Raw genomic sequence first — 15271 nt, forward strand, 5'->3', positions numbered from 1 at the left:
TTCCTGCAGCGTGTCAGTAGTCCTAGTCATTCCTGTTTTTCTGGTCTAGTAAGAGCTATGTCACTGTGTCTCTGTCTTGACCTACAGTTCCCTGTAGACTTCATAATTACGGCCTTCTTTAAAACAGACATCACTTACCATGCCAGAAACTGTCACCGTGTGGAGAAGTAGATCAAAATCCATTAGGAAACAAGAGGTGCTTAGATTAATTTCCACCTAAAATTTCAATTAAGCGTTTCAGTGTAGAGTTAGTGTGTAAACCAAGCCTAGATAGACATAATGACCTTGGGTTTTGAATTTTAGAATTGGTCGGATAGGAAGAAATAGACGGAGCTTTCTTGAGTTTGAAAGTATGTGGCACTGCTACAGACAACGGAGCAGAGCTGTAGATAGCTGTAAATATTTCAGATGTTGAAAGCCACAAATATGCAGAGGTTCTCATGTTAATGTGTCTGATGTGCTTAAAAGCTGGATATCCCACCGGAAACAAGTCAAAAGAGATTCTTCTACTCATTTCAACCAGAGACCCAGTCCTCTTTGTGTCTGTTGGAGTATGCAATAACCTAGTCCCCAAGATACTATTGCTGCACATGTGCCTAATAGGTATCTGGTTTTCTGAAGCATCCAAGAGGACTAGTAATCTGTACGAGTGTGCTTGGGCTCGGGGTATGTATGTGTGCATTGCTGGACCCCTTTCAAAATCTCTGACTCATAGCAAACAACTTCAGAAGAGGCATTTCCTATAGAGGAACTATACTTCACCAATTACTGCTTTTCATTACGTGCTCTCTTTTCTGGGAAGGAGAGGGACCGATAGCCAGCCCCTATCCTCACTGTTGGTATAGGCAGTCTAAATACGACTCGTGCTGCAAAGTGTCTGAACCGTTTCTGGAAGGAGAGGCAGGATCCTGTGTGCTGAAACTGCTTTTCTGTTAGTTCTGTTATTTCTGAAGTACCAGACGTAGTTGTTTCCCAGCAATGGCTGGGCTGGAAAACCAGAGTTTTCAGCTGAAGTGGCAGCAGGCAGAGTATACACATTCCGCGCCTTCATCACTGAAAAGCATCTGTTTGAAGCACCGCTGTGGAAACAGAAGAGTAATATTGCTGGCATTCTGTACCAGGCAGGAATATAGAATGCAGGGTAAATTGAAATGGCAGTTGATCTTTTTTTAAGGGCTTTGGGTTTTATTGCCTTCCTAAAATTTCATTTTTTTTAGAAATTTTATAGGTCTGGGCTAACTAACACTGACCCATAGTGACTGAGCTTCTCCGAGTAGTTTGGTTTCTTCTGATAAGTGACATTAGCCACAGAGGTCTTGCAGAGCCTTTAGCATGCATTAGCATTGAGCAGATGATGTTGTATATCAGAAAGAGGAGGACCTGGGTGTCACACCACCTCGTTCCCTGAGTGCCACTTCTGTGTTCTGTGTCCCCAGGAGCTTTGTTTAAGTTCTTGCTTCTTTATCAGACTGTAATGCAAGTGTAATCACTGACAGCCTCCATCCCGTTGAAACTGGAGTAGTTAGAAGCCTGAGGAAAGCTACAGAAACTTTGTGTCTTATTCTCAGTGGACAGAAGAGAAAGGAGAGTTGTAGAGCTTGGGATTTTTTCTCACAGCTTATAGTGAGACCATGAGTTGCCCTGAAAGAGCACAAGAGGCGGTTCCTGAGGCTGGAAGGCGTTGAAGAGTTGATGGGGCTCTTCTCCAGGCTGCGGTTTGTTTTTTGCAGTGGCTGTTACTGCTCAAAAGGTGCCAATGTGTACGTGGCACTAACAGGTCTGTGCTTTTGGGAGTTCAGTGCTGGGAAGGAGAAGGGGGTGTTACACACAGGATAGCACAGATCTTTGTCATTTCCTGGGCTGTGAAAGAAATTCTGTTTGTGGTTTTTGTTTTTTTTAATGGCAACAGGAGTAGGGTACCACCTTATTTATAAGACACTCATGAAGATGGATGGGGGGAAAACAGAAAAGAAAGACAACGACTAGAAAGCTACCAAACAGGCTTAATCAGTGATTTGTCACTGTGAAACAGTGAAAGGATTACCCACAAAACTTAGGGACTAGGAAGTCGCTGAACTACTTTGAGTCCTATTTTTTTCATTTGGCAGAATATCCCCTAGTTCTGGCAGCTGCGGTGCACATCCTCTGAACATGTCCTTCCACATTGTCAGTGTGTGGATATAAAATTGGATCCGTACAAACTATGTGTGCATATAGATCCATACAAACTGTGTGTATACATCCCTGTGTGCACACACACGCAGAGCCATATAGAGAAACCGCAGATCTTGGGGACAGCCTTGGGAGTCCCTGGAGAACAGGCTGTTATTGCACTTATTTTGTGTCACCCTTATTGCTAATCAGACACACACATATGCACACACCTCGCACTGGCTCACTTCAGCTCTGTATCTATTTTCTTTTATTATCCTGGCAGAAGACGAGCTTCATTAGGGGAGTGAAATCTCTAACAAGGATGGGGAATGGCAACAACAAAAGGAAGCAGCAATATAAAGTTATGTCAAAAAACCTTTACAAGAAAAACGGCTGACATTAGAAACAGTGTGCATTAAAAATTCAAGGGGGGGGGGGGCAGGACCAGAGAGAGAGAAACAAATAAACACACAGGCTTTAAACTAATAAATCTTTGTATTGGGGAAATGCATCAAACCCTGCATGCTATTAAAACTGGTTTTATTTCTATTATTGTTAATAACAATGATAAATACTTTTTTTTTCCTTGGGTCTCAGTGCAGGCTATCAACATTTTAAATACATATTTGACCGGCTAAACAATCTTTCCCTTGTACTGTTTCTGTTCCTAATATTCAGTGACTGGGAAGTCTGTTTCATCATGTCTGAAATGGAACTGGCTAACTCGGCCAGCAAAGAATTTTGGATGTATCTTGACCAGTAGCCCCAATTTAGTCAGCTCTGTCAAGTTATACCAACCCATCCACCCTGTTTTCTTTGGCTAATCAGATATGCTAGCAATCTAGTTATCCTTGAGTTTTTCCAGTCAAGCTCTTGGGGAGAATCAGCTGACCCAAACACAAAAAAACCCTTTAGGCTAATCTATAGGTAATAGATTAGATTAATCAGTTTTTGCGAGGAGTTGAGGAGTCCAAATCTACCCGAAAAGGAGAAGACATGGAAAGGACGTTAGATTGCTGTGCTGTTTAAGCACTAGCAAATTTACTTCTTAGTCTGATCTTAGCATCTAGCCCTGAAAATCTCAAACACTTATTTATTTCCCTCCTTCTCTGCAAATTGACAAAGATATCTGTATAGAGTAAAACTGGATCACTAATCCAGTTCTGCAACGAGCAGAATTTGAAATTAGAATTTCCACTTCTGTCATCTGCCTCATTAGGAGGCGCAGACTTGCGCGACGGTAGGAAGCTTCCCTGCTCCCACACAGCTGAGCTGTACACTGAGCGGTGACGCCCTGAAGGCAGGACAGCGGCCAGGGTCAGTTTGCCATTTTGCTCCCCAAACTTTGAGAATTCAGAAGAGGCCCAAGGTTCTGTAGCCTGACCAGTCTAGTCTTCCTCACCTACGCTAAATTCATATTAAAATTATGATTACTCTCGCCCGGCTCCTAAGCCTGAATTTGCAGTTGCAGATAAGGAGGCAGGGATATTTTTCAGGTGGAGAACCTCTCATGGTGCTGGTTTTATCAGCTTCTCAGGGCGTGTTAGCAGAATCCTATGGGTTCTAGCATTGTGTTTGGATTTCCTGTGGTGGGGGGCCTGGCTTCCCAGCTTCTCCTTTGTGTCAGATTTCTCCCACTTTTTACAAGGCTCATTCATACTGTTGCAATTACAGACTTTAACAGACTTTCACCAAACCAGTTCTACCCACCTTTGGTTTTAAACGCAGTTAAAAAATGACACAGCAATGCACAGAGGTTACCAGTGGTTCCTGGGAGTGCCAGAGGCTGGGCAGGGTGTGGGGGCAAAGGATTCCCCTTGTCTGAGCGGACAGCTTGCTTTGTTACTTTTGTGCAGCCAGCATGAAAAAATAGTGAGAAAAAAACCCTCCCAAATGCCTAAGGTGGTAGAACCATCAGCATAGCCTCTCCTAAATTCAGCTTCAGATTAAAAAGGTCCCACAGAATAAAAGGAGATAAAAACAGGGACCTCATTCTTTGACACTTTCAGCTTTATTGCTTTAGAAGTGGAAGCAGCAGAGCCATGCTTAATAAATCCTGGGATTTGGGGAGTATATCAAACTCTGCATGGTATTAAAACTAGTTAAAATGCCTGGTGCTACTATCTGTTGTTCTCGTGCCTTTCTGAATAGCTCCAACCAGTCTGCCAGGTGCTTCAGACAAGTCAGAAAAGGAGACCCTTACCTACGTCTGAAGTCTGTCACCTCCCAGTACCTCTCTTTGTGTCTTTACCCATTCATCCTTCCTTCCTTGCTTCTACCCTAGCCAGCCATGGGCCTGTCTTTCTTTCTCTTTTCTGTATAAATGCATTGGTTTTACATGAAGAATGGGGTGTCCTGCTGGCCATTGAGGACTCTTCCCTTTCTGTTGTCTTGCTACAACTGCTACATGTCCTTCGAGCTCTTTTCTCTCGCCCTTTGTGCTTCTCCAGTTCTCTTTCCTCAGCAGCATGAGGTTGGCTGTTTAGAGCTATCCAGGTGGCAGCTTTTTGAGTTCCCTTTATTACAACTGCTCAGAAAGGGTGAAGTCACAGCAAATCTTCTGCAGTTTCTTCTATCCTTCAGGGAACCATATCCTCCCTGAACAGCCAAGCAGCCCTCCAGCAGGTTAGGATCTCTGTCGCTCTGCAAGGCGTGCTCTCTGCAGTAGTAGAGTGGAGTGTAGACAGAGTGTCTCTTGTTGTTTGGAAGCATCGGTGGAAAGGGACAGTTGTGTGTTGTGGGTAGCGTTTGTCCGGGTGACACAAGGCAAGCCAAACCAGAGGGAAAGCTTTGTATACAGACGCAGGACCTGTGGGAGCTGGGTGTTTTTAAGCTCCCACTGTAATGTCAGTTCATGACCCTCTGGGCAGTGTAATACCTGCACATGTTTATTCCCTGGCCTTCCATGTGCAGCAGGGCAGGGAAAGCAGGAAAAGAAGGTGGTGAAAGGAGGCTAGGGTCAATGTGTTGACAGCAGAATATCCATGGAGAAAAAAATGTTTACTTTGAAAAACAGTAACAACCACCTTTTCTGTCTGTATTTGTTTGTACAGTTGTGCGTATGTATGTGTGCAGACTCTCTCTCTCAGTTCTCGTCTTAATATTATTCATCCTTATTACGTATCATTATTCTTTATTATGATTTATATGCCATGCCATGGCTTTATTATGATTTATACCCTGTCCCCAAAAGAGCTTACAAAAGGCATCACATAGCAAAAAGACAGGCATCCCTGTACAGGGGAAGAAACACGGCTTTCTCCCTCAGGAGAGACTCTAATGTCTCTTCTAAGCTGTAATGAACCTCATTTCTTGGCTTCCGCAAAAGGATTTGGTTTTAGTTGTACCAAGTCCACAAGCCAAGCTTTTATCCAAGGTTACGGTCCCCAATTCCTGTGCTGCTGAGTGTGAATAACTGCCAACAGTGTCAATAGGAGTCGCTTGTTGCTGGCAGCGAGGAACTATGTCCCTCCCTTCTCCTGCTTATTCTTCTAGATCTTGATTTTCATGTTGCCTGTTAAAAGAGATTCATTTAATGATTGCCCTTACAGCAGGCTGGTTGGGGAGGAACTTTGCTGGACTGCTTTACAACAACAGCTTCACTCAGTGCTACTCTTAAAATTAGTCACAATTTAAGGACATTTCCACAGCTCAGAACATCATAGGAGGCAGCATTACATTTGGGTACCTATGTGTAAATAACAATCAGCAAGTGGATAATGCCAATAGTGTTTCAGTGTTCACCTGAAGGAACCTTAGCCTGTCACTTGGTTTTGAGCAAAAAGATGCCCTGTTTTGTCAGTTGTGTTGCTTTGTTGAAAGACCTAGAGAAGTGAAGTGCCATGGTTCCAGAACCCTGGAAATTTTCTCCTCTCTTTGGTAACAGAATAACTCAGCTGCCCAAACCAGAAAACTGAAAGAAGGAACCTGCTCTGCAGGCTGAAGGCAGAATCTTCAAAGAAATGTAAAGGAGACTGGAGCGGTCTCAGAATGAGACTTCAGAACTAAGTATCTGGGGAGCCCAAGGACATGCGTTTTCCACTCCCTCAGACCTTTTGTCTTCACTGAGAAAAATATGTGTATTTTTGAAATGTATAAACTTCAATTTTTTATGGCCAAGGCCTTACTGTTTCATCCACATTAAAATTTAAAGCTGGGCCAGTCCTTGAGCTCCTTTGGAAACGCCAATCAAGGCCACAGCAGGTAACAGAGAAAAGGGGAGATGCAAGACGGTAGGAATAAGGAACCCATGGCCTTTCCTCAAGAAACTGTTGCTGTTTCCTTTGAGGTGACTGTGATTGTACGCCCTATGGTTGCTTTCTCTGTTGTACTGTGTCCACTCTGTGTTCTAGCGTGCAGGCTCTGCCCCCCAAAAAGCCCATCCTCACCCACAGCTGCATGCCCCGTGGCCTCCTGCTCTCTTGCCCCTCACTCATTACTGTGCTGCTAGGACTCTTACCTGAATGCATGCGGGAAGTGGCAAAGCTGTCAGAAAACCTGGACTTCCTGGGGCTGATGTTGTTCATGGCAAGGAGGGTCAGGTTTTTTGTGTTACGGGAAACCCATGACAATGACAAAAATAACAATGCCCCACCTTCCCACTGCTTTACTGCCCATAATTTAGATGATTGTGATGCAGACAGCGAGGGATAATCTCAGCTGGGGAAATGGGTCTAAGGCAGAGTCAGGAAAAAACTTCTGAGAACCATTTTGGGGCTGGGAATACAGCGGTGAGAGGTGTGAGGTGCTGTTCACGACATGGAAGCTCGCTTTTTGGCGTGGGTTGTGCATTGTAACATGGCATAAATAATCTTTGCTGGGTATTCACATCTGTGGGCAGCCCTGTGTGGTTTGTGGAACTCTTGTGACGGAACAATGCCAGTGACGAGTAAAGGAGGAGTTAACCAAAACCTTCAACTACAACCAACTCCCCAGTGGCAAAGCAAAGGAAACAAACGCTGAGCTTAGGTTTCTGCACTGTGTTTGGGTTTTTTGATCGGGCGTCCAGTTTGAATGCCAGAAGTTGCTAAAGCTGGCCTGGTGACACTCTGATCCTATTTGAAAAACTGGTAAAACTCATGTGGAATTCAGTAATGCAAAAAAAAGCAGTCTTGGAGTGCATCAGCTGGCTGTTTGGGACAGGGACCGTCTGCTGTCCTTTGTACAGCACCTCATACAATATGGTCCTGGGTCTGAGATGTAACAGCAATGCAAACAATAAATAAGGATGTTTTGTAAGTTGATCAGGGCTGAGAGCAAGCATACATGTATGCCACATGTCTGTATGTGTAACTATCAGCAGGAGAGAGTAGCGAATGTTTAATCACAGTGAATAGACGCACTTTCTTCCCTTTGCCTGAGGAGCTGGTCAACCATACAGCTATTTTATTTATTTATTAAATATCACGGGAGATGGTTCAGCAGCAGGGGACCACTGCTCTGTCTCCCGAATGATGATTGCCATCAGGGTTGAGAAATCGGTCATTTCTGGCAAGAAAAAACTGTTTCGTGGGTTAATGATGCAGGGTAAATACTGACAGTGGCCAGTGGTCTGAGCACACCAGACATGACCTAAGGGAATCATGGATTCGGAGGGGGCTGTTGCTGCTGCTTCCCTGTAATGTGATTGCTTCTTTATAATGGCTTCAACTTCTTCCCCCCCCTTATCATTATTGACCAAGGAGCATCAGTAAGGCCGGAGAATAAATAGTTCCCCGATGGTTAACAACAGGCTCTCTCCACCAACTGGAATTCAAGCTGTGCTCCCTGTTATGTTCTTTATAATCACACTTTATTGCATAGAGCAGAAAATAAAGCATCTGTCTATCCACCCCCCCCCCCCCCCCCTTCTCCCCCTCGCCGCCCCTGGGACGGTGGGCGCTGCCTTCTCGGGCAGCCGGCGAGAGGCGGCCCCAGGGCTGGCCGCGGGCCCCCCCCGCAGCCTGGGCAGCCCCCCGCCGTGCGGGCCGCCTCCCGCCGGGCACCGCTCCCTGCCGCCCGGCCCGGCCCGGCCCGGGGGGCAGCCAGCCGGAGCCGCTCCGTCTGTGCGGGGCAGGGGCCGCCCGGCTCCCGCCGCCCGCCCCCGCTGCCGCCACCCCCGGCGGCTCGGCTCGGCTCGGCGGGGCCGGCTCCTCCGCGCCCCAGTGTTTGCGCAGCCACCCCCCGCCTGGGGCCGGCTCGGCGCTGGCTCCGGGCTCCCGGGGGCGGGAGGTGATGATTTTCCAGTGGGTATTTGTCAGGTCAGAGTCTGCGCCGCCCGCCGGGCTCCGCGCCTCGCTCCCCGGGTTATTTATTACCTCTCTCCCCGGCGGCAGCGCTGCGGCTCCGGGGCTGCTGCCAGCAACCCGCGGCGGCGGCGGCGGCGGCGGCGGGGGGGACCCCGCCGGGGGGTTCCCGAGCAGCGACGGGCCGGCCGGCCGGGACCGCTCCTCGGCTCCGCTCGCCTGGCCGCAGCCCGCGGCCGGCTCTGCCCTCCTCCCTCGGCGCTCGCTCCTCCGGTGCAGCCGGGCCTGGCGTCTCCGGGAGCGTTTGCCACTTGGCAGCAGGGAAAAGGCTTTCGCGAGGGCTGGATGAAAGCTGGTGGGTCAAAAGCTGAGTTAAAGGAATCTAATGTGTTTCTAATCGTGATTTGATTTGGTGGAGCTACAGACACGGCTGCAGCCGAGCATCCCAGCCTCCGCTTGTCGATCAGTTGGCTGGAACTCCTGGTACCAAGCTCGTCGCCTCCTCACTCATGAGCTCGAAAGTCTCTGTCAAGCAAGGGGGAAAACTCAGTTTTGCAGACTGCTGGGTGACTCCAGGCTGTGCCTTCACATGGCGGCCAGAGAGAGCTTGTGCTCAATGAGTTCTGTGACCTCTTGGGCTCTGTAGCCAGGTGGAGCTGCTGGGGAAGGCGGATTGTGAAAGGATGGAGCTGTGGCTCACCTCAGCACTGTCACACCTGCAGGTGAACCGAAAGGAGTGAGACTGTAGGTTTGCCTGGGATGGTCTTTGAGGAGCTCTGGGGTGTGTGCTTGGCTGTGTAAGCTCGAGTAGTGGACAGCCGGGACGGGAGAGTGGGGTCAGAGCTGCGTCGTGCTGGCAACCACACTCTGTACTGTTTCTGATGCAGAATTACTCAAAATCCACACGACAGCACTATGACATGATTTACATTTATTATGTTTTTGTTAAGTCACTGTATGTCAAGTTGGATTTTTAAGATAAAATTGAATGCAATCCCTAGGCTGATGTTATCTGTTGTTACTGGTTGGGTTTTGTTCCTAGGATACCTTTAATCTAAGGACCTCCTGGTGCTTTCCAGGTCTTCATTAACATTTCCCCCGTATTCAGCTTGTTTGTTTCTTTGCATGCAGATGTGTTGTGTGCCCAGCCAGTTTGTTTCCCTTGGCAGTAGACAGTGTGACTGGGGTCCCTCCATGGATTTTGTCTCTGGGATCGTGACTGAGCCTGCTCTAAGTGACGGGACAGGAACACCACAGCGTCGGGGAAAGGCCTGATTTGTTGGTTGATTTGTCAGAAGGAAATGCCCCTGTCTTGGGGAGAATTGCCACGGCATAGGGGGAAAATGGTCTTGCTTCTGCCTGTGGTGGGGATTCCAGTCTGAGCCTTACCTTCTGTACCAGTCTGTCCCTTGGATAGAGGAGACTTGCTGACTGCTGTTCTTCGGAAAGGAGCAGGCACTTAAAGCCAATCCAGCGGTGCAGCTCTAGGTCCCCACACGTGACAAACACGCAACCCACATTTCTTTCACAAGGGCAAGCAACTCACAATTCAATCTTGCTCCTGACAGCTTGACTCCTCGCTATTGTGAAGGTGCCTTTCAGACCTGAAACTTGTGTGCTGCTTGCAGTGTGTTAGCCGGTTCAACAAAAAGTGCAACTAGTGAGCAAATGTTGCTTTCCCAGTGAATTACACCTCTCTCATCCTGACCAGAACTCCTTGGACATGGGGGAATACAAGAAGCAAAGTAAATACTATTTTGTTTTTGTTTAGCTGTATTTCTCTCCTGCTGTCACCTGCCTGTCTGCAGATGCACCAGGATCCCCTGAACCCTGTTTTTCTGCCCTCCTCCCCCCAATCCGTTGCCCTCGCCCCTACTCCCAGGCAGTGAAAATAGGTCCCAAATGGCTTTGTCTCTGGGTAATGGGGAGAGGAGAAAAGAGACTGCTGTGAACTTCTAGGAGGTGTCAGGACTACTGTTGTTAAGCAGGTTAAGAGAGATACAGGTGGAGGGGAACCTGGTACTCTGGCGGCAAAGGGGGCTGCACATGCAGGTGGGAAGGCCAGAGAAAAATGCTAACGAGTGAGAGGTGGTTAGCAGCAGTCAGAAGCTGCTAATTATCCCACGCTCCAGCTTGTTCTCATGAGAGCTGGGAAACTCTCTCTTTGATCCTCCTGCATTTCATCTTATAATTGGATAGGGGTTCCAGATGTTACAGCCGAGTGGTTTAGGGAGCTGATGGAAAGACATATCTCGAGTCAAGGGCTTTCAACAGTCCCAGAGGTATTTGCAGTTGCTAAAGGAGTGTTTGGGACATCACTCACCTTCTTGTCCCTGTTGAGTTAGTGCTAGGGTTTGTGTTGTCTTTTGAATGCCCTTTTCTTTACCATACACATCCTTAAGGTTCCACCCTGTTATACTGAAGTTTCATGGAGAACAGAGCTGAATGTTTATTTCTTCCTGCTTAGGAGAGCTTTGAATTGGATGAAGTTTGTGTCTCATTGCTGCGGTCCTATATAACTATTCCAATAAATGGATTTACTGATTTAGTGGCGTTTAGTGGTAGCTACTGCAGCAGCAAGTCTGAAGACAGCTCCAAGAACACCAATGGAAAGGGAATTTTTAATTTGTTATTGCAAATATGCATGTTGAAAGCCTGATTCTGGGAGCTAGATCTTTTCATGAACAGTACAGCCAACCTAAGCAAAACAACTTGAATGTAACGACATAATTTTTGCAAGAAGTTGCTCATTAATGGGCTACAGATCAAGGTATTAGCAGAAATCAGCTGAGAAGGAAGAGTCACACTTCCTGTCCGTTCCATGAGGAGACACCTCCACTCCCAAAACACCTGGTCTCACAGCAGCTCTGATTACAGACTCTCACTGCACTGCTGGTTTCTTTAGTATTTCCAGAAGAATTTCTCCTGTGGCACAGTACTGGCAGAATGGAGAATGATAGAGACTGAGAAAGAAGGTCTGTTTGCTTGGAAAAAGGTTACAGAAGTATCCATGTAGTTAAAGTACTGTAGGTATAACAAGATGATCTCTATTATTATTCCAAATAATAATCCCTTTCCCCCGCTGAATAATACGAATGATACCAGGAAAGCAACTCTCTCAGAAAAGCTTCCCAAGTGGGAGTTAGGCAGTATGAAATGGCTCTATAATTTTAGTGGTAAATTTCTTAGTGCAGACAAACCCTTGTAACAGTCCTGGGGAATGTCACAAAAGAGGGCATTAGCATTACTAAAGGGGCAGCAGTTTTCTAAGGAAATGTTTTCCATAATCAGCTGTAATCGGAAATGAGGTAACAGTGCCTCGATGGCGTGGTGACATGGATAGATGGGATGTGCCAGCTACTCCCTGTAACAGCCTCTTGAGGATCTCTTTATGAATTAAAACACCTAGTCACACGCTTATCGTGAAGGCTTAGAGCTCCAGATGGAAGAAAACGCTGCGTTCACGCTCTTGTCGATCTTACTTGGCTGTCAATCATGAGCACTGCATGGAGCTGTGTCCCCTTCCAGGACTGCTGATAGAGAGGAGACTGCGACCCATCATACCTCCATACTCATGAGGCAGAACAAGAGGACAGAGTGTGTCTTTGTCCTCTGTAAAATGTTGTGTTTGCCTCCTGAGATAAAGGTTAAAATGCACAGGAGCCTCCTCAGCAAGGGCTACCAAAGCTGGCATCTCTGGTAGTGCTGATATCTCCAGGACAACCCTCAACCCTGACCCGCTCTTGAGTTACGCTTCAGGAGGCAACTGGTGGAGTCTAAAACTGGTTCACACTGCAGAGTCTGCGAATGCACCGTGGGTACCACTCTGCTTGTCTGCTTGGATATGAGCTCTGCTCCACAAAGAATATGACAGCGAATATTGAGAAACTTCAAATATGGATGGCTGAAAGTTAAGCAGATACATTACTGTGCTAATCTCCATAGTCAAGGGCAAGTTGTCTGTTGCTTTTGGAGCTGAGATTTGGGGCTGGTTTTATAGGTTTTTTAGGAACCTCTTGTTTTCAAATGGTAGGGACATATGCAAACTATAATTAGTAGCCATGGGGAGCAGAAAACTAGGGGAGGAAGGAAGAAAGAATGGGAGGCTCAGCCCAGAGTGATGTGGATGTAACATCCCTCAGCAAATCCCTTTACCTGGGTTTGCACCATGTCCTGGACTTCTCAAGGTTGGCACTAATAGAGTCATATTCATTTTATAAAGAGAGAAATGAATGGCTTAGTTTGCATTACTGTATTTGAAGAGACAAACTACAAATCTGATTAGAATGAGGTACAAAATTGCGTAGGTGTATTTGGCCTCTGTGTGTGTGTTTATGTGCACATGTGTATAAACACACAGATTACGTCTAAGAAGCACAGGGTGTTTGTGGTAGTCTGAAGGCTAATCCAGATTGGGACTTTATTTCCATATTCGCTCAGTAAGAACTGATACAGTCTTTGTAGTTACAACAAAAATACCAAATATATTGGAACCATGAGCATTCTTACAGCCCAATACAGCAGATTCCCTGGTGAGTTATGCTAGGTCTACTCTCTCGGGTATTAGTAGGAGAGAGAGGGAGAATCTTGCACTCAATAATTTATGGATCCATAAAGATTTTTTTTTTGAGCAAGTAATAATTCTTTGGAAATTAAGGCTAATTAAAAGCAATACCTTCGCTATAAATGCATTCAGTTACTTTGTCAAGACAATTTTATATTTGTTTCCTATGATGTTCCCATGTGCATCCTAATCAGTGTTTTGCTGTAATTGTGATTAGAGACCGTACCACAGAGACAGACTCCTCAACAACTGAAGGAAAAGTAACAAGCAGTTGGGTGGTGATAGACTTGAATGTCTTCTGGATATTTAGAATGGATTAGGCTTTTTTATTTCAGGGTCAGTGCAGCTTTAACCTATATGCAGTGGTTTATGGCTAATGCCAACATTGCTTCTGGGTGCAAAGCACGTGTGGGAAATGTCTGTCTGCTTCATGTACTGAAAAGGCAAGACAGGAACTTAAAAGATCTCTTTCCTCCACTACTCATCCTCAGTAATTGGCCCCAACTTCCTCCTAAGTCTTTCCTGGGTAGTGAAAAATGAAATGTGTGTTGGAACCCAGCTTTTTGCCCCTTCAGCTGTTGGCACATCTGTTAGTCTGCTGAGGATGAGATACAAGATACCATATGGCTGAAATGTTAGCGACTGAAATTCTGATGACTGCTCCCATGAAGCCAAACTAATATTTCAGCAGGCTGTCTCTTAGCGATTGATATGCACAGAACCTCAGGTTTGGTATTTTAGCTCTTCTTGCTTTTCTCAGGGCACAAGCCAAAGAAAAATTAGCTCTCTTGTTTACCCAGAATCTATTTTATGAGTGCATATGCCTGGGCATCTTTGTGAGTCTGTGTCTAACGATGGATGACCCTTGGTGCCAGGCTGTCCCCCCTGCTGTGTGTGGCACTTGCTACAGGACGGTAGTTGTTCCCATCATTTTACCTGCGGCTATTGCGAACTCTGTGCTACAGACAACAGATGAAAGGAGTAGCTTTCACGAACAGTACAATGTTCAGAATGCCTTGTTATCCTTTGCTGCTGGAGCAAAACTTGAAATTTTGTGAGTAGTAGTAGTTTTTTCAAGTGTGTGCTGACCACGTGTCTGTTTGCATGGGTACCTTTTGAGTGTGGAGAGTGAGGGAAAACAGTTTGTGCCATGTCTGGGTGCAGATTAGTTTTGGCTAAGGCAAGGAAGACGTGTGACAAACAAAGTCCTTTTCTCCTGCTGTGAACAAAATAGTGATTTGTAAGTATTTGCCAAGGAGTTTAGATGAACAATTTTAGGCATCAGGTATCAAAATTACTGGTCAACTGCTTGCTCTGACATTTCTGCATTTGCCACTTGTGGTGTCTTATGGCTCACAATTACTTGGTTTTGCGAATGAGTTAATGAACTTGAGAAACACAGAGATCTAGAAATATATAGTGTGAGACAGAAATGACTGAGGAGTAGGAGCACCTGAGGAGTTGTGCTTCCCAACTCGGCTCTACGGAGGTGTGCTCTCTCTGTGTCACGAGTGAAGGACCTGAGTCTGGAGTCTCTAGGTGAAATGCTGCGGTCGCAGAGTGAAGCAAAATAGGCAGAAATAGAAGTTGGAATGCCTGACTCCACATGTAGAGAAGTTCAAGTTTGAAAGTCTGACAAACAAATAAAACTCGGTGCTAACTAGTTGCAGCAGGCAGCTTCTCTTGGCCACAAGCATGCCGCATTTGCTATGAAGCAACACAAGGGAAGGAGCAGAAAAGTTGCTTTTCTTCCAAGGAACTCAAACCACCATGAGAAGATTCAAATGTGCAAATGCTTGTTTACACATTTTTTTGAAATTCCCTTTGTTTTGTTTTTATTTTCTTATATCTTAGATATCTAAGTTTTTGTTTGATGAAAGCACTCTGTTGCAGTGTAGTCATGGCAACAAGTTTACTTGAATGAGTCTCTTGTTCTAGGAATGTAAAAGAAAAAGAAGCCCAAACAAGACAAGCCTTCACGTGGTCCTGACCCAGCACTTGTTCATAAGGATGGAGGCGCAAGTGAGAAGTGAGTACAAAGTTGTTCATGTGTGTTTGTGAGTTCACTGGAGACTCTGCTTATGCCTGTGCCTGTAGGTATGTCTTTGGGTATGTTTTGTTCAAATACAGTGCACATGTAGAAAAGACCATGTCAGAGTTGTGGTCACAGTGACACTGAAGTTATGACTGCCTTCCTGTGTGGCATTGACCTAGACAGTCCATGAAACAACTGCAGAGAAAGCACGGCAGCACAAACTTCAGTGAGAATCCCTACAGAAACATAGGTCCGTGCTGGTGGAGCTCCTGTGTGATGTCTTTTCAGAGTACC

General features: G+C 46.1%; 1 protein-coding gene across 4 annotated transcripts in view; it reads left to right on the forward strand.

The window, feature by feature from the left end:
• Window positions 1-15271, forward strand: part of SAMD11 (sterile alpha motif domain containing 11) — a 187930-nt gene that overhangs the window by 37182 nt on the left and 135477 nt on the right. For all 4 annotated transcript variants that reach the window (XM_075437113.1, XM_075437116.1, XM_075437115.1 and 1 more), the window contains one exon: window positions 14881-14971. In XM_075437113.1, coding sequence (XP_075293228.1) covers window positions 14881-14971 — 91 coding nt within the window. The remainder of the gene's footprint in view (window positions 1-14880; window positions 14972-15271) is intronic.

This window comes from Opisthocomus hoazin, chromosome 16 (genome assembly GCF_030867145.1).
Source record: "Opisthocomus hoazin isolate bOpiHoa1 chromosome 16, bOpiHoa1.hap1, whole genome shotgun sequence".
Taxonomy (NCBI): Eukaryota; Metazoa; Chordata; class Aves; order Opisthocomiformes; family Opisthocomidae; genus Opisthocomus; species Opisthocomus hoazin.